The sequence below is a fragment of the Abramis brama genome (assembly GCF_963993115.1).
Source record: "Abramis brama genome assembly, chromosome: 19".
Taxonomy (NCBI): domain Eukaryota; kingdom Metazoa; phylum Chordata; class Actinopteri; order Cypriniformes; family Leuciscidae; genus Abramis; species Abramis brama.
The window spans coordinates 18515197-18533145 of NC_139981.1; the positions used below are offsets into that span (position 1 = coordinate 18515197).

A 17949-nucleotide genomic window follows, 5' to 3' on the forward strand; every position below is an offset into this window, starting at 1 on the left:
GGAACATAGGGCTGTTGGAACATAGGGCTGTTGGAACATAGGGCTGTGGGAACATAGGGCTGTTGAAACATAGGGCTGTGGGAACATAGGGCTGTTGAAACATAGGGCTGTTGGAACATAGGGCTGTGGGAACATAGGGCTGTTTGAACATAGGGCTGTTGGAACATAGGGCTGTGGGAACATAGGGCTGTTGGAACATAGGGCTGTTGGAACATAGGGCTGTGGGAACATAGGGCTGTTGAAACATAGGGCTGTGGGAACATAGGGCTGTTGAAACATAGGGCTGTTGGAACATAGGGCTGTGGGAACATAGGGCTGTTGGAACATAGGGCTGTGGGAACATAGGGCACAGTGATTTGCATATTTAGTCAACGCTGGGCTACTTGGTTTATTGTGCTAGAAAAATAAGATATAAGGCATGTTTTATGTGTTATTGCGTTAATAAATTACGATGGTTTGTTTCCATCACATTGCAGTTTGAAGTTGCAGTTTGATTAGCCCACACTAAACTTGTTGGTGGAATTGTTTAACCAGAACACACACACAGTTATGTTGTTAATGTCCTAAATATGCACTGTTAACAAAAGCCCATTTCATGTTGATTTTTACATTATTAAAAATAATAAACGTAGGCTACAATGTAAACTAATGTGAACATAAAAATGCTTTCTAAGTTCGAGTCACCATAACTGCGTGATCTGGACTGGACAGATTTTCTTGTTTTGTTACTTAGCGTCTGAAGAAACAAGGCTGCCTTTGATAACACCAGGAACAAATTTTACGATGACACGTAGGCTATAGATAGGCTACAAAAAAAAAAAAAAAAAAAAAAAAAATTGTAGGCCTATTTCGGTCTCACCTCAAAGATGTTTCTTTTATGTTGCGTGTGGATCATCGGTGCTGGTAAGAAAAGCTTATTTATAATCGAATGTTTTAACGTATAATTATTATGAACCTTACAATCATTAATTTTACAAGTCGCCTAAATCATTATTACAGTCGAGAGTCATTTCACTCTTAAGTATAAAGATAACATTTTTGTCATCTGATTATTGATGTCGCGATAGGCTATTAAAAGTTTTATCATGATAGTGATTCAACCCTGAATACAAGCTACAAAATCTTTATTTTTAGTTTTTGTAAATGAGAACAAATCTTACATTAAACTTAAAGTCAGAACACATTCTTTTAGCCTCTTTTAGGGTGAATGTTCCTGACAGGTTTTTGGTGGCGATCCGGGGTCATCCAGCTGTACTAGGCTGTGAGTTTACACCAGATCCTGACCTGTCCAGCCTGGTGCTTACCTGGCAACGGGACTCACGTGTTGTCCACAGCTTCTATTATCAACAGGACCAACTGGACCGCCAGAGTCCAGAATACCATAATCGGACATCGTTGTTTATTTCAGAGCTTGGTAAAGGAAATGCCACCCTTAGAATAAATTCAGTTGGACCTAAGGATGTGGGTCAGTACCTGTGCCTAGTGAGCAATGCTAAAGGGACGGGAAAAGCTCAGATAGAGCTGGACTACGGGGGTATGCTGTTCTTACAATAAACAGAAATTACGCTTTTTTAGCGCCTTGTTATTATTAAAGCTTGGAAAAGAAAAGAACGTTTTGAATTTCAATGGTGATTTCAGTATGTTAAACAATTATCTGTAGCCTATTTGAATATGTGTAGATTTGTGTAGTCAAATGCCTGTAACAGTAATACATATAAGACAGCTTATTAAGTACAGAGTTATGGAGAAAAGGACATTCTTTAGGAGGTTTTTAAAACGACTAAAAGTTACTGTTGGTGTATCTTTGCTTCCTGAGGATACTAAACTCACTCTCTGTGTTTCTCAGCCCTTTACTCTGAACCTAGGTTTAACATCCATGTGAACTCCACAACTGTGACAGTGCAGTTTGAGACGGAGGGATTCCCCAAACCTGAGGTGATCTGGCTGGATGAACATGGCCAAAACCTCAACTATCACCTGGAGCTCCACGACCAGACAGAAGATGGGCTTTATTTAGTTAAGAGCAGCTATGAGGCCCAGAAGCCGGCGGTTAATGTCACATTTACACTAAAGAACCACCTCCTGAACCAGAACCTTCAGAGACCCGTGTTCCTCAGCTATGGTAAAGACCCTCTTTCACTCTGAACTAAATGCATGTCAGAAGGTATTCACTGGGGTTAGTGAAGTTAAATTGTGATATTAAAATTCAGACCTATTCACCATGAAAATGGAAGTATAATAGCTATGATTTATCCATAATTAACGTAGACTGTATAAAATAAGATGTTCACAGTCTCTGTGAAAGTGACATTGAATTAAGTGCTATATGACATGTGAGAGGCTTTGTGAATTCATTCCAATTCTGCAGGCACATGTTCAGTGTGCATGAGGTCATGTTTATTTTAATAAGAATAATAGTCCATTGACTATCAAGGAAAAAAAACACTTCTCACATCACCTCATAATAAAAGAATGAAACAGTATATTTTTAAACCAGTTTTGCTAGGAACGGTTGACATCAGATAATAAACTTATAAAGGAGGTAATTAACTCAATGTCTTTTCTTTAAACCAAGTTTTTCCTGTCAACCAAGACAAAGAAGAAATGGAAACATTGATCAGCCCATAGTATTTTACAGTACCCATAGCAAGTTTTACTTGCTCAACCATGCAGTGAGAAAAAAAATCCGATGAAATTACTGCAACATGTTGTATTAATGCAAAGTTGATGGATATAATATTTAACCATACTCAAATAAGCTAACATGAGGAAGAACAGAAGCTGGGTTGTTGTGAATTCTTCTAAAAAATAGTGTGTGGGAAAAAAGCAGCCATCAGCATCAGGTTACTCGCGATGATTATGTTACACTAGTACAACTAGTTCGATTTGAAAACCTAGTTTGATCAGTAGGTTAACTGTCGCTCAAGTTACTTTGTGTCATTGATTTGAATGCAAATATCATGATCACATTTAGTAAAAGAAACTCAACCAAAAACACAAGAAAACCTTTTCTGAGGACACTAAATTTTCTTTTTGGACTGAATAAACAACATTTATTAAATGCATCACATTATATATATTTTTCTTTGGATTTTTTTCTTCAAGTATTACTTGTATTATCTGAAGCTTGATTTCAATTTGGTGCTAAATCCTCTAAATAATAGTCTTAATAATAATAATAATTAATTAATTATGGTTTGAGGTAAAATTGATGCTTTATATCCAGTAATATTATTGATTTGATTGCATTGACACTATCAGATGCTAAATGATGACATCACTGTTTTCTCCAGATGCTTTATAGTGGAATTGAACTAATTTCATAATTTATTAACTTTGCAGTTATTGAACTGAACTGGATCAACACTCAACTGACAGCTGAACAATGACACTGTTGTCTTTTTAGAGCTGCTTTACAGCAGAATTCTGTTTGCATCATTGATCTTCACTTTCCTGTTTTTTTTTTCTTTCAGTTTCAAATGAGGCTGGAGGTAGAAGCTGGAAGATGGCAGCAATAATTTCTCTGTCAATAATAAGCGTCATTCTTTTTGCTGTTGTGATGCTTTTACGATTTAAAAAAACAATAAAACCCTACATTTGAACCTCATCAGCTTTCCATATTGGTTTCCATTGAGCTGCCTGGAGAGATATTTCCATCTGCTAAGCAAGACGTTTAATGAGAATAAAATTACAGAAAAGCAATGTGGACTTATCATCCTGAACTTATCTGTTATCATCCTCACAAACCCTTAAAACAAATATTATTTATGGTCCATGATTATGCAGTCTACTTGCGTAAAACTTCATCAAGGCTGTTGCATGCTGTCATCATGGCAGTATCCTCCCTATTTATTGCTAGTTGCACAGAAGTCTGTAGATTACAGAGAGTGCTGTGTCAACAATGACAACACAAGAAAAAAAATCCCTTAAAAGGTGGACAGTCGATACAGTAAACACTGGGTTTCTAAGGAAATCTAGATGCTTATTATTGAAAGGCGTAAGGACAGAGTGCAACGGTTAGATTGTGTGTAATAATGTTTGGCTTGGGTTTGTAACTAATGGATGGTATGAACATGACTGTCTGAGCCAGCTCTTTCATTTTACACAAAAGGTAAATGCTCCATATTTGCATTTCTGCTCTAAGTATCCTGTACAAACTTCAAGATATGCAGAAGTTTAGTGTATTACTTATGTCAAGGTAAGCACAATATTAACTCAATTGTCTATTCATGCCGTACAGAATCATGATTATTGCAGTAGTTAAAATATTAAATATTAAATTGAAAATTCAGAGTGTGAGTAAATTCCCCGTTGTTAAATTTCATATGACAGATTTAGCACAAAAACAAATACACAACATAAAAATAAATAAGCAGTGAATACAAAGAAATGACTTTCGGCCCATAAACTCCCTCATAAGCCCCTTTCACACAGCGTGTTGATCACAGGAAATTGCCGTAAAATTGCTAGAGTGCCTTCTGTGTGAACGCAAACACGTCCCGGGACTGATGCCGGGATCGATACAGGTGTTGTGCCGAGTTTCGACCCCTGCCAAATTATTACCCCCCTTGTATGGTAGGTTTAGGATTAATAAGGTTTAGGTTTAAGGGTAATAATTTGGCAGGGGGTCAAAATTCGGCAGTTTACAGTCTCTTTTTTTTGTTGGCATGTGTGTAAATTGTAAATACATCTGCTCATTCAAGCATTCTTGCGTAAAACTGACGTTAACTGAAGAATTTGATTGCATGTACACTGAACAGACATTTGCTCTGCTTGTGTTTCACATGGCCAGTGATGTATGAGCACAGCAATGCAACAAGTCGAAACATGTAGGCTATGCAAAGCATTAGGCGCAGCTTCAATCATTAATTGACATGGTTCACAGCTGAAGGTGCCCGCTTGTTTCGTCTACGCACAAGCCAAATTATAGCAATGATCAGAAAAACGCAAACCACGGACAGGACAAGAGCGATGGTGCCTTGATTTGCAGTTTTGTCCTTATCTGAAACAGAAAAAGAAGCTTTACTTAATGTGGTAAGTGCTTCAGAACATGTCAAATGCACTGTTAAATCCAGATTGAGATGGATATTATACATATCTCACAATATAAAAAAAGCATTTAAGATTAATAATAAAAAGCCTTCAAAAAGCTTTCAAACCCTGAAATTCAATATATGGATATATTGGAGGTGTACAATTAGTCATTCAGATGACAAGACAACTAACCAAAACCCTTTATGCTAGTATATTTGTGAATGAACTAAATGATGTTGTTCGTATTCTGTAATCACAATGTGACGCACTGAATTTACAGTGGATTTTTTTGTTTTGTTTGTTTAAAATGCCATCTACTGTGTTCTGTCCACTAGTTAACCTTTAGAAATGTATGTCCTTTAAAGTAGAAATTCTCTGGAGCTCCACTAATGGAAAATGTAGTTGTAACTAGGTTACAGAGGCTTCTGCACAAATATTTGACAAGGGAAAAACAGGCCACTCATGTATAAAGTTAGAGATTACAGTCTTATAATAAAGGAAATTGAGACAAAATCATAGAGTTTGCTACCCTGGTAATCCAGAGTTCTCGCGAGAGCACAAGTTGAATTTGCTCAGCGAGTTACTCTGGTGTCGAGTAATGATGCTCATTAAATATGCCCCTCGATCTGAGCTGCACCAATCACATCGGGTTATCTGATATAGGCGGGCCAGAGGCGAGCTAAACAGATGACGAAAGCGTTGTGACGTCGAAGTCCTTAGTAAACATTGCAAGATGGCTATGGATGAATATCAGTTGTTTGAAACGGCTTTGGCCGCTACAATGAACGAGTTAGACTTGACTTTTTATTTAAAACAGGAACAGAAGAATCGTTCCTTTGCAAGAAGGACGTTTTTGCTGTTTTGCCGACCGGATACGGTAAGAGTATAATCTACCAGTTAGTTCCGCTGGTAACCAAGAGCGTATGGGGTTTATTGTTGTGATTGGTCGTAGTGTTATCCAATTGCGTGCAGTGAGATTTTCAAATGCATGCTTGGTGCCGCCCCTCGAGCTGGCCGATTTTCATCAGTCGACGCCAGACCATTAATCTTTTAGATTTAGGTCTGGATTTCCAGGCTAAGTGTTTGCCAATAAAATGCCCAAAAATGGCAAATGGCTTCCATGATTACATGTAAGACACAATGCTTCTGTTGAAAGATTTTAATAATATTTTAGGGAAAACCCACTGCTATAATTAGTGTTTCCTAACCCTGTGCGTGCTGATCCATGAACAGCTTATACAATTACAGTAAGTCTGATCTTAATCTTGACAAACCATTTTTTGTCCACAAAAAACACTGAATCATTCTCAATTTAAATAGCTGTTAATTACCTTCTGGGTTATGAATAAGGGGTGCAGCCAAAATTAATCATCTCAGTAAACAGCACAGCAGCTTAATTCAGCTTATTTACCAACATCCAAGCCTCTTTAAATAACATAATAATTAGATAAATGTAGTTTGCTTTGGGTTCTTCTACATTAGGCAAAAGTGGGCGATTATGCGCAATCACCTCTATGACTCAAGCCGTTTTACACACCTTTCTCATATATCACGTTTTTATCAGCTATGTAATTCCAATGGTCTTACATCAGTTTTTTAACTGGAAAAGTCAAGTCTGTAGATGAATCAATTGAATCACTGTTCTACTATTTCCGTATTTATTTGTGGTGTGGATCCAACCTAATGTAGACAAAGGAGTTCTGTGTTGTTAAATAGCATGAAAATTATGTCAACAAATCACTTGAGACAAGTCAAACATGCCTTAAATGCATAGAGTAACGGATAACATTCCTACCGCCACCTCCTCACACACACTTTGCACACAGAAAGTCATACCATAGCTGAGGAACACGGGTCTCTGAAGGTTCTGGTTCAGGAGGTGGTTCTTCAGTGTAAATGTGACATTAACCACCGGCTTCTGGGCCTCATAGCTGCTCTTAACTAAATAAAGCCCATCTTCTGTCTGGTTGTGGAGCTCCAGGTGATAGTTGAGGTTCTGGCCATGTTCGTCCAGCCAGATCACCTCAGGTTTGGGGAATCCCTCTGTCTCAAACTGCACTGTCAATGCAGAGGAGTTTACATGGATGCTTAACCTGGGCTCAGAGTAAAGAGCTGAGAAAGAAACACATAATCAGCTGTGTTGTATTGAAATATACTGAAGTAAAATGTAAAAAGAATATTGATTGTTTTAATCACTAAAGTAATTTCTAGCTTATATAATTTATTTTACAGCAAAGCATAACGAGGGCACTGTTCACTGGAAATCACACTTTTTATATTTCAAGGCTTTTCATGACCATGGAAAACCTGAAACATGATACGGCAAAACCACTGCTGACATATTCTCAATTCTCAGGATACCTAATCCTCAAACAAAACTAAACTTAAAGATAAAATTAAACAGGAAGATGAATAGCTAATTTGTTTATGTTTACTCTGTATGAAATGAAAATGAACCAATTCATAAAAGCCGAGCTGTACACTTTTAAATCACAAATTACTCTTTTGTCAATTAGACTACACTAGAATTGGAGGTCAGTAAATTCAGTAAATACTTTAAATTCAGTAGCAGTGTTAAAGAAAAGTACAGGAATCACTTTCTATCACCATAAAAAAAAGACTGTTTAGCTCTCATTTCTGTAGAGAAAACGAATATGATCAACAAAAGTTTGGAGATTCTGGAAATTGTACAGGAGATTGTACAACACATTCACTCCAATATTCATCATACACATACCTCCATAGGTCACTTTCATCGAGGCTTTTCCTGTTCCCTTTGCATTGCTCACTATGCACAGGTACAGGCCTGCATCCTTCGGGCCAACTTCTGCAATTCTAAGAGAGGCATTTCCTTTATGAAGCTCTGAAATAAATAATGACGTCCGATTGTGGAATTCTGGACTCTGTCTGCCCAATTGGTCCTGCTGATAATAGAAACTGTGGGCAACCTGTGAGTCCTCCGATCGTTGCCAGGTAACCACCAAATTGGAGAGGTCAGGATCAGGTGTGAACTCACAGCCCAGTACAGCTGAACCACCCCGAACTGCCAGCAGATGCTTATCAGTGGCAATCACTTCAAATGAGGCTGGAAAGAGGCGGGAAGAAAAATGTAGAGTTGTTTGAATAAACATTGCTGGGTAATCCAAAGATTTAGATTAAAGGAGTCATTACCATGATAAATCAAGTCTTCCTTCCTATTTTGAAGGAATGTGCAGTCTTAACATCTTAGCATCACAAAAACAAATTTAGTGAAAAAACACTTCCATGGCCGGGTGTGCCCTTATGAAAAAGAAGTTTGAAAAAAAGAAGTGTGCTATTATTATATTTCTTAAAAAAAAGAAAAAAAAAAGAAAGTATACTTTCAGTTCTCAGAAATATACTTAACCCTTTCATGCATGAATTATGATAACCTCAGTCAGGATTTTTTCCCTATGTGTTTTTATTGCTCTTGGGGCATGAAAAACAAGAATTGATTTTTATTTTATTTTTTTACAAATTTTTCAAAGAGATCTTCAGATGACCACTTGAGTGGACAGCATGCGGTTATGGTTTAAACTTAAGATATACTATATTAAATATAAGACAATAATCAAACAGATAAAGTATGTGAATTTAACAAACTAATCAATACAATTATATCAAATCATGTGAAAACTATAAAATATATACAAAAAATATAAATGTGAAATATTGCAAAGGCTTCATACAACTTAATACAAGTTGCACTTCGCGTATCTTTGATATCAGAACGTGAGGACGTGATTCCATCAGAATTTTTTACAGCCTGTCAAGGTACAACTGTGGAAACCACTCAGATGCTCCCTCCAGTGCACCAGAGTATGGAGATTTACCCTTATTAGCTGATAATTCTGATTATGTTCAAGATGGACATGCACATTTCTATCATAGCCCTCCTCTGGGAAAACCTAGCGATAATTTTTTTTCAATCTCATCTGAAATGTTCAGCGTTGGGGAATGCATTAAAAGTAACATGCATAACGCATTCAGATTACTTTTTTGATGTTACAAGTAAAGTAATGTGTTACAAGTAACATGCATTACCTAATCAGATTACTTTTTGATCTAACAAGTAATTAACTAATGTGCTAATTAACTAATTAGTAATGTGCATTACCTAATCAGATTACTTTTTGATGTAACGAGTAAAGAAACGCATTACAAGTAACATGCATTACGTAATCAGATTACTTTTTGATGTTATGAGTAAAGAAACGCATTACAATAACGCACATTACATAATCAGATTACTTTTTGATGTTATGAGGAAGGAAACGCATTACAAGTAACATGCATTACGTAATCAGATTACTTTTTGATGTTATGAGTAAAAAATGCATTACAATAATGCACATTATGTAATCAGATTACTTTTTGATGTTATGAGTAAAAAAACGCATTACAATAACATGCATTATGAAATCAGATTACTTTTTGATCTAACAAGTAAAGTAATGCATACAAGTGTCATACATTATGTAATCACATGACTTTTTTCGATGTCAATGAAAATTACATTCTAATAATACAAGTACATTTATTTACAGTAAAAAAGTCACTGCAGATTAAGTTTTTAAGTTTTAAAATTCAAAAACAATATTCACATTATAATTATGAATTGTAGCTGAAATATAGCAATTGATTCATGACGTCCACTACAGTGGACATGTGATTAATCAGAGTTTTCTCTCAATTTAAAATCAAAACTTGGAAAATTTTACTGTGATATGACTCATTAGATATTGCTTGATGCTGCAATTTTTTTTTTACCTACAAGAGTCTCCTAGGATAGAAGGATTGGGTGGATATTCCGGAGCAACTTGGCATGTCTGACTGACCCTTGGCCATCTTGGTTTGGAGGGGGAAAAAAATCGAAACACAAAGGCTTGCCACTTGGTTGCAATTTATAGGATGATGCACCAGGGTCCAATGAAGAGGCTGATGTGCAAATTTGCCATAAAAACCCGTGCAAATTCAAGAAAATGCTTTTTTAATAGCTGTCCACTGTAGTGACCACTATGCGTGAAAGGGTTAAAATTGCACTTTAAGTATACTTGACTTATACTGACAGAAAAGTCTAAGTATATTTGGCCTATAATTATCTTTTGATCAAGATATACTTAAAGTATAATTAAGTATTCCAAGTATGCTTGGCTTGTAGGGTAAGGGTAACTCTCACCAAAATTGAACCTAGGCTCTTTTTGTTAATCTACCAGAGTCAAACTTTCGTGTAAAAACATAATTAGAATGGAAACGGCACTTTTAAGTTTGACCGTATTTTCGTTTTAGGTCGAAATGCCTTTTGAATGGGAGTGCATGTGGCACTTCTATGATAGCATCAAAATCACTATTTTTAAAACACTAAGAAGGCTCCACACAACATAAAACTGTGCTTGAAGTATCACCAGGGGCTCTACACATGAACTTAAGCATTGACTATGTACACTGGAAGTGTACATAGGAATCTTTACTCAGTCTTTCCCAGCCAAAATCTCCAGATCAAAACACAGGTGAAGAAGCAAAAACAAGTGATAGAAGATTGCTTATGCAAATGTAAAATAATGCTATCCTCAAACATTAAACAGCATATAACGTTACTGAATGAAATGTAGACCCTGAAAGGGTTAATGATTGTGAAGGTTTGGGGGTGTTGGACTCGATCTACTCCATCTGTTTTGATCATCGTTCTGAATCCGATCCGGAGGTAGTCTTTGACAAAAATACGACTTTCTCAGCTTTTTTTTTTTTTTTTTTTAATGTTGCTTTTTTGTATTAAACTTCCCCACATTAAAGTGTTGATATAAAGGAACATGAAGCTAGTATAAAATGTTTTTAAAATGCAGTTTAAGTACAGTTAAAGGTATATTTCAAGAATAAAAAAATAATACCTTAATAGAAACATAATAGTATACTTAAAGTGCAAAAATAATACATAAATAGTAAACTATAAGTATATTGTTATGTTCCCTTAAAGAAAACTTGCAAGTATATTTACAATATAAAACTACTAAACTAGTAGTTTACTGAGAGTAACTTCAAAGTGTACTTTTATAAACTGTGCTACAAGTATTTGACTATCAGTATACCTATAAGTTCACTTTTAGTATAGCTGAGTAGAAACGAAAAAAATAAGTTGTAAACTAGTTGTGTACTCAAAGTTTACTAATGTTACACTTAAAGTACACTTAAAAGTATACTTGTATTAAAAAGTGGGCCAATTTAGTCCCAAGTAGTATTGAATTGAAGAAGTATACTACTTCCTAGATAAAGTATACTTAAAAATATACTTTTTTATTTTTTATAAATTATTACGTTTAAAACTATAAAAACAAAGAGTGAGAAGACACAATACATTTCAATATTCATGGATTAAAACTGATCATCTTTGTTTTTTATTATTATTAAAAACGGCCACACAGTTGTGGCGCTATTTCACCCACAAAGCACGAGTATCTAAAAGTTTTTTCTAAAGTTATTGTACTTGTTTATTATAACGCCCTGCGATTTCTATTCATTAAATGTAAGTCTTACCCACAACAAGAGCATCCGCGAAGCACAAAAGTAGCCAAAGCATCGTCGCAGGGAAGTCAGGAACATGGTTTAAATAACTAGGCAATTCAGTGTAGCGTTGATCACATGTCAGAAATAAAAATGTATTCATTAAGCTTTATTCCACTTTACGGTTTACGTGATATCTCAAGCCATAGTTAGAAGCTCAAGCAAAGTATAGCATATATCAAATTCCCTTTGCAGATAAGCTTCCATCCCGCTGCAAGTTACAAAGCTTCCAACTTATGTACACTTGGCAGCAGCCTGCAGACACGAGATCCAGGGGGCGGAGTTGGTTCTAGATATAAGGGGTGGAGACTGGCGAACCGCACGATGTCAGAACGAACGAGATGTTGTTGGCAAGATGGCAGAGCGTATAGTGATAACGGTAATAATATTTTCCCGAGATAACCGTTTAAATTGAAGTGTAAGTCATTCTCATACAGTAGCAACATATTTTGGTATTGTTTCTGAGTTGATAATCTATTAAAACAACACACAACAATATAAAAACACTTTAAGGTCGTACAACATTCAAATGTCACTTCCTAACATGAACAAACAATGAACAGCTGTTTTTTATTAACTAACATTAACAAAGATGATTAAATACAGTAACAAATGTATTGCTAATTGTTAGTTCATGTTAGTTAATACATTAACTATAAATAAAAGTTTTTGCAATATTTTCTTTCTTGTTTAAGTTGGACCCTCAAAAGAAAGATGCCCTGATTTCCCCCCTATGGACCCAGGGCACCAGGGACCCAAAATCACACTCATGGAAAGAATGATTCATACTGAAAAAAGCTAACACATTTAAGTTGTAGGTCCTCCTTTCTTTTTAGTCTTTTGTAATCCTGGCTCCAATTGACTTTATCTGAGGCGTAATTGTGAAGACTTGTTGAATCATGTCTAGGACTATTCATTGCGCCTGTCACGTGACAAATGAATGAAAGACTTGGAAGGTAAAGTAATTATTTATGTTCCCTGTAAACGATTTTTGACTGCATTATAATGATTTCTTAATTCAGAATATGATCAAGATTGCGTAGGTGGATGTGTTCTGGGAATTTGCCAGTTAATAGTATAACATTTAAATCCCCTTAAATGAACGAAATGACTCGATAAAAGATTTGTTCATTTTGATGAACGAGATCGAACGAGAGTCAGTGGACACTGGTGGCTGGTGTTGCCAGATAGGAGCTGTGTCCCAAAGTGAAGGCTGCATCCTTCGAAGGTCGTATTTGAAGGCCGGATGGCCGTATTTGAAGGCCGATTGCGTCACCGCGGCGCGACGAAGGACGTCCCAATTCAAAGGCTGCATCCTTGGAAGGTCGCATTTGAAGGCCGATTGCGTCACCGCGGCTCGATGAAGGCTGTCCCAATTCAATTCTCCATCCTTCCAAGGCCGTATTCGAAGGCCGGTTGCGTCATCGCGCCGCGACGAAGGCTTCCCTGATTCAAAAGCGACGCCAAATGCACCCTTCGTTTCCCCGTGAAAAGAAGGATTCATAAATGGACACTTAGCCAAAGAGTATAGAAGTAACAAGAGGCGAAACTCAATAGAACGTTCCATTGCAACAAACTCATCCATGCGCAGAGCTGCAGCTCCGCCATCTTGGACTGAACGCAACACAGCTGTCATAGAATTGAACGATACCGGTTCAAATTCAAAAGCGGTTAAATGAACTAAAAAGTAGTTTCTAGTTTTTAATATCTCTAGAGCAGACATCCCATGTCTCCCGGAAGATCCGGGAGTCTCCCGCATATTGATAGCGGCTTCCTGATGCCCACAAATTAGCTAAAATCACCCGGAATCTAGAGCGAGCGAGCAAGAGCGCGCAGCTCCAAACCGTGTAACGTTAGAGCACACGGCAGAAAGGGTGAGGAAGCGAGATATCAACCTAAAATGTGGAACACAACTTGTTCAGATTTTTTGCTTTCATTTTCTTGCAGTTCTAGAGTAAAATATATTTTGGAATATATATATTTTATATAAAATATAATTATATTTTAAATTTGTACATTTTAATAAACTCAAACTTGTATAACTTTTTTCTGTTTCACTTTCATAATTTATTTCACTTCAACAATAATCTGACAAATTAAAACAAGACCAACCATAGGTCTAAATTCCAAAGCATTCTTGAATTACAACCATTAAGTTTGGATAGTGATTTTCATGTTTATGCGAAAAAAAGTTAAAGGGTTAATTTAGTGATAACAATGAATTAATAAAGCAGTCATTTGCCAGGTTAGGTGTTCATATATCTCTGAAAGTATGCGATTTAAAAAGCCCATTTCGAGTCTTGACAATTTCGACCAAATACATAATTAGCAAACTGTTAACTTACTGCGGTTATGGGATAGCTTACATTAACGTTACAGCACCTGTTATCGTTGACGTTAGCTCACTTTAAAGTTAATAAAAACCTTTTCTACTTTACCTCTCTGGATCTTTGGGGAATCTATGAAATGGTAGTTGATTGGTTGTACACTGGTAGTTGTTGCAGTTGATGGCAGAACACTGTTTTCTTTGTTTCCAATTATTTCCAGACATAATGTTAATGCTGTACAGTAGTTGTGCTAACGGTAAAGCCGTTGGTTCAGTCCAAAATGGCGGCCGCGCTACCGAAGCGCCACCTAGTGGCTGTTGTCAAAACTGCAACGGAGTTTCGCCTCTTGTTACTTCTATACTCTTTGACTTAGCAGCCTATTCTACCCCATAAGTCATTGCGCGCCGTTGACGACAGCATTTATTTATTTATTTTTAAAGGCGGCCGAGACTAGAGATCGGTGGTGGACAGCAAATTCACATTTAAATGTAAGTATTATGTTTTCATTTACTCAAATAGCTAGCGAAACCAGAGTTAAAGTTTCTTATAAACTTCTTCTTAACTCCTTCGTCACCATTGCGTGGCTACATTTATCAGGTAGTTTTAGGCAAAACTTGTGGTAATAACGTTATTAGTTTAACGACCTATTTGTAATATTTGCACTTGTGTATTATAAGAAATATCACTCACCCAATAAAGCCCAAAACAATAAGAAAAGCAGTAGATAAGGCAATGGGGTTTCACTTTTATGTGTTTTTGTAGTGCTGTCATGCAAGCTATGTGGTTTTAACTAAATTTTAGTATACAGAAATATGATTTCTTAAGTATTTTGTATGCATGTCTTGATGTGTCATATTTTGCAGTGTTAACAATGCACTTAAGATTGCTCCTCTGTGTTAAAGGAGCTGTATGTAAGAAATGTATTTCAATTAATCATAAAATGGCCCTGATATGTCACTAGACATTAAGAAATCATGTTCATTTCAAATACTTATATCACTGACAACAGTAGTACGGCCAGGATATTGTCATTTAAAAAGTGAAGTTGCAGCCCTCAACTGATGTTGATGTTGTCATGTTGTGTTTTGGCTTGATGCTCCACCCTCCACCTATCTACCAATCACGAAGTCAGTAGTGTTTCGGCATCTGGGTTGCCAGCTCTGCTCTAGTTACCACAGCTACGTGTCAGCCTACGTTCCTGCTGGATCCTGCAGCCTATCTGGCAACCTCGAGTCAGGGGGGAGGGGGAGGGGATACACCGCTCTACAGTAATTTGAAAGTGATTGCAGTACCAGTTTTGGCCACAATCTTACATACGGCTCCTTTAAGTATACCCTTTTCTGCTTTTTTAGAACAATTCAGGAAAAATGGGTTTATATATATGGATCTATGTATATATATATATATATATATATATATATATAAAGAAAAGTAATACACACATCTTTGCTAAAAATGTATTGTCCTGTTGTTGTTAACAAGCCATGGTTCATTTGCTCTGCCTTTAGGATTGCAAGTGTCCTGGGACAGGAGAGGGTGTGAGTGGGAAACCCACTGCTGAAACTTGGCCCTGGTTTGTCCTCATGGATGAGGTGTTGGGACAGAGGCATTGCACCAACCCCCCTGTCCTCATCGCCTCAATCCCTGAGGACACACCAGGGCCGAGTTCAGTAGTGGGTACCCACGGTGAGGAGGAGCCAGAGGCAGCAGCACCAGCACCAGCACCACCAGTAGCACCAGCAGGAGCACCAGCACCAGCACGAAGGCGGCGAGACAGGACGGGTTTTTGGACTTGATCAGAGAAGAAATGCAACTACAGAGGGAGGCAGAGGCGAGGAGAGCACAGGAAAGAAGGGAGAAGGATGGACAGGCTGTTTTCTCTTCTTGAGAGAATGATTGAAAAATATATACATTTTCTACATATTCTTGTTTAACTTTTTTCACTTTTATTTTTTAAAAGAAAAATTATGTACATTTATTTTTATGCAACTTTAATTGTGTAAATAAAAGAGAATGAATTGTTCTGGACATTGTTTATTTTTGTAATGACAGTAATACTTTATGCATGAAACAAATTCTATACCTTTTTATTTTTTCAAATAAAATTGGTAAATGAAAATCATTTGTTCTATAGGCTACATTAAAGTACTTTTTCCAACTATTTACAAAATACATTAAACATATCAAAATCAACATAAACATTTAATTTTACAATACATAAAATAAGAAAGAAATGATGTAGACTCTATTGAGCTGAACTGCTGGACCGGGATGGGCTGCCCCTGGTAAGGCCTCCTGCTGGTGGGACATCATCTGGGATGGTCTCCAGTGCGTTTGAGTGCATATTTCCACGATCCACTGAGTTGTCTACCAACAGGTTTGCAGGGCTGATTCAATCGACGGCTTTCTGAAAAAAGTACTTTTAATAACTACTGCATTTATATTAGGCTACTACTGCATTACTGCGTAGGCTATGTTGCATTTTACTTCTGTATATTTTCAATATACAGTAATATCTGGTTGTTACATTATATACTTTTGTGTAGTTTAATGTAATCATATTGTGATGTGAGGGGAAAAAGTACTTCAGTAGGTTACTTCACATTTGTAAGTGAATACTTTACGAAATATGCAGTTCCGAAAATTAAAGTAACAAAATGTAGGCTTATTGTCACAATATTAACAAATTGTTGCTAACTACAGCAGCGTCCCATATCAAAGGGCGCATCTGAAGCGCTCGGACCGGTCTAGCCTACGAAGGATTGTTCTTGTCGCCTGGTAACCGTGACAGCTGCAGATGACGAGAGCGAGAAATACTGGACTTTTTATATTCAATTGACCCTTCGCAGGGAGCTTGATTGACAGGTGATCTGACCAATCATACTTCGCCATCCGCCATTTTGTCCGACAAAGCAGTCAGGAGAGTTAGTAGATTAACATAGGAGGATTTGAACTTGAAAAACGGAGTGTACTGACGTCTTTCTGTGGTTAAAACAACATTCCTTTTTGTGTTTGTTCATGTTTATTTGAGGCTATAAATTAACTAGAAGGAAGAGATGATCGGTTCACGAGCAGCTTTAACTGATGCTCTAGGCAACTCCGGTCCTGGAGGGCCACTGTCCTGCAGAGTTTAGCTTCAGCCCTGATAAAAACTCACCTGCCTGTATCTATCTAGTAATCCTGAAAACACTGATTGCCTTGTTCAGGTGTGTTTAATTAGGGTTGGAGCTAAACTCTGCAGGACAGTGGCCCTCCAGGACCGGAGTTGCCTATCCCTGCTCTACAGCGATCTGTCACGGCACATTAAAGAGCAACAAAACGGTATTTATTGTTAAAATTTCTTTTTAAAAATGACCAAATTTGAAAGGTGAGACTTTGTTTAATATGTTTAATATCAAACGTAACCGAAAAGTAACCTGCTCTGTCCTGTCTGTCAGCGTGTTGTCAGTCTCCTCTCTACTCCGCGATGTATTTTTCACTGCATGAGAACATGGTGTGGCATGAGAGAACGGCGTAGCTTGTCGGACATAGCGACAGTAACTAAGGGGGGCGGGTCTTTGCGAACGGTCAATTGGGTTTTGTATTCAAACGGGACTCATAAATTTTGGGGCATCTCGCCCGGGGGGCGGGGTTACGTCCTGCGTCACATCTCTCATGCGGGTTCTCGTCGACCAGCCGGACCAGGGTCAGCGCGCACCATAGCGCACACAGGCAGGCACAGAACTAGCTAGCGAACCTAGGTCTTAAATCTAATAAATTATGTTTTTTTACAACACGTTTTTTGATGGAAAAGTGATGTTTAATTTCCATAGTCTTTGTTTAGTGAACGAAAGCGAAATCAGGAATTGCGATCTTTCAGTTTGTTTATCGGTAACGTTACCTAGCTACCAAGGGTTTAAGTTGTACAAGATGTGCTGTAGCCTTAATTACAATGGCCAAGTCGCGTTTCATATTAACAGATGAATAGGCTTCGCTCAGTTTATTAAATACATCCAACCTGAAATGTCTCTTA

The 17949-nt window shown here is 37.2% G+C and overlaps 2 protein-coding genes and 1 long non-coding RNA gene across 6 annotated transcripts; 2 read left to right on the forward strand and 1 right to left on the reverse strand.

The window, feature by feature from the left end:
• Positions 1-758: 758 nt before the first annotated feature.
• Positions 759-3694, forward strand: LOC311069282 (V-set domain-containing T-cell activation inhibitor 1-like; the record flags this gene model as incomplete). Of its 4 annotated transcripts, none has more annotated exons than XM_084092327.1 (4): positions 759-903; positions 1193-1534; positions 1847-2122; positions 3474-3694. In XM_084092327.1, the coding sequence occupies exons 1-4, from the start codon at positions 867-869 to the stop codon at positions 3599-3601; spliced, it is 783 nt and encodes a 260-aa protein (XP_083948453.1). In that variant the 5' UTR covers positions 759-866. The 4 variants fall into 4 exon arrangements, with proteins under 4 accessions (XP_083948453.1, XP_083948454.1, XP_083948455.1 ...); XM_084092328.1 differs by having other exon boundaries at positions 864-903; positions 1193-1465; positions 3474-3601; XM_084092329.1 differs by having other exon boundaries at positions 864-903; positions 1193-1414; positions 3474-3601.
• LOC311069281 (V-set domain containing T-cell activation inhibitor 1-like) lies at positions 2376-11875 on the reverse strand. The gene is made up of 4 exons (XM_084092325.1): positions 11584-11875; positions 7772-8119; positions 6871-7146; positions 2376-5002 (listed from the first exon to the last, which is right to left on the reverse strand). Exons 1-4 carry the CDS (start codon positions 11711-11713, stop codon positions 4866-4868), a joined length of 891 nt encoding a protein of 296 aa, XP_083948451.1. The 5' UTR covers positions 11714-11875; the 3' UTR covers positions 2376-4865.
• A 1009-nt stretch (positions 11876-12884) lies between these two features.
• Positions 12885-15964, forward strand: LOC311069284. The gene is made up of 3 exons (XR_014603503.1): positions 12885-13135; positions 14314-14425; positions 15446-15964. It is a non-coding gene; the product is annotated as an uncharacterized lncRNA (long non-coding RNA).
• Positions 15965-17949: the final 1985 nt, after the last annotated feature.

What these genes read in the sequence shown, in the direction of transcription:
- LOC311069281 (XM_084092325.1), bottom strand. Translation starts at nt 11,713, where the DNA reads ATGAATACATTTTTATTTCTGACATGTGATCAACGCTACACTGAATTG. An exon ending in CGCGGATGCTCTTGTTGTGG is followed by an intron (nt 8,120 to 11,583) that starts GTAAGACTTACA and finishes GCCTCTTTCCAG; the next exon opens with CCTCATTTGAAGTGATTGCC. An exon ending in ACCCGTGTTCCTCAGCTATG is followed by an intron (nt 5,003 to 6,870) that starts GTATGACTTTCT and finishes TTTCTGTTTCAG; the next exon opens with ATAAGGACAAAACTGCAAAT.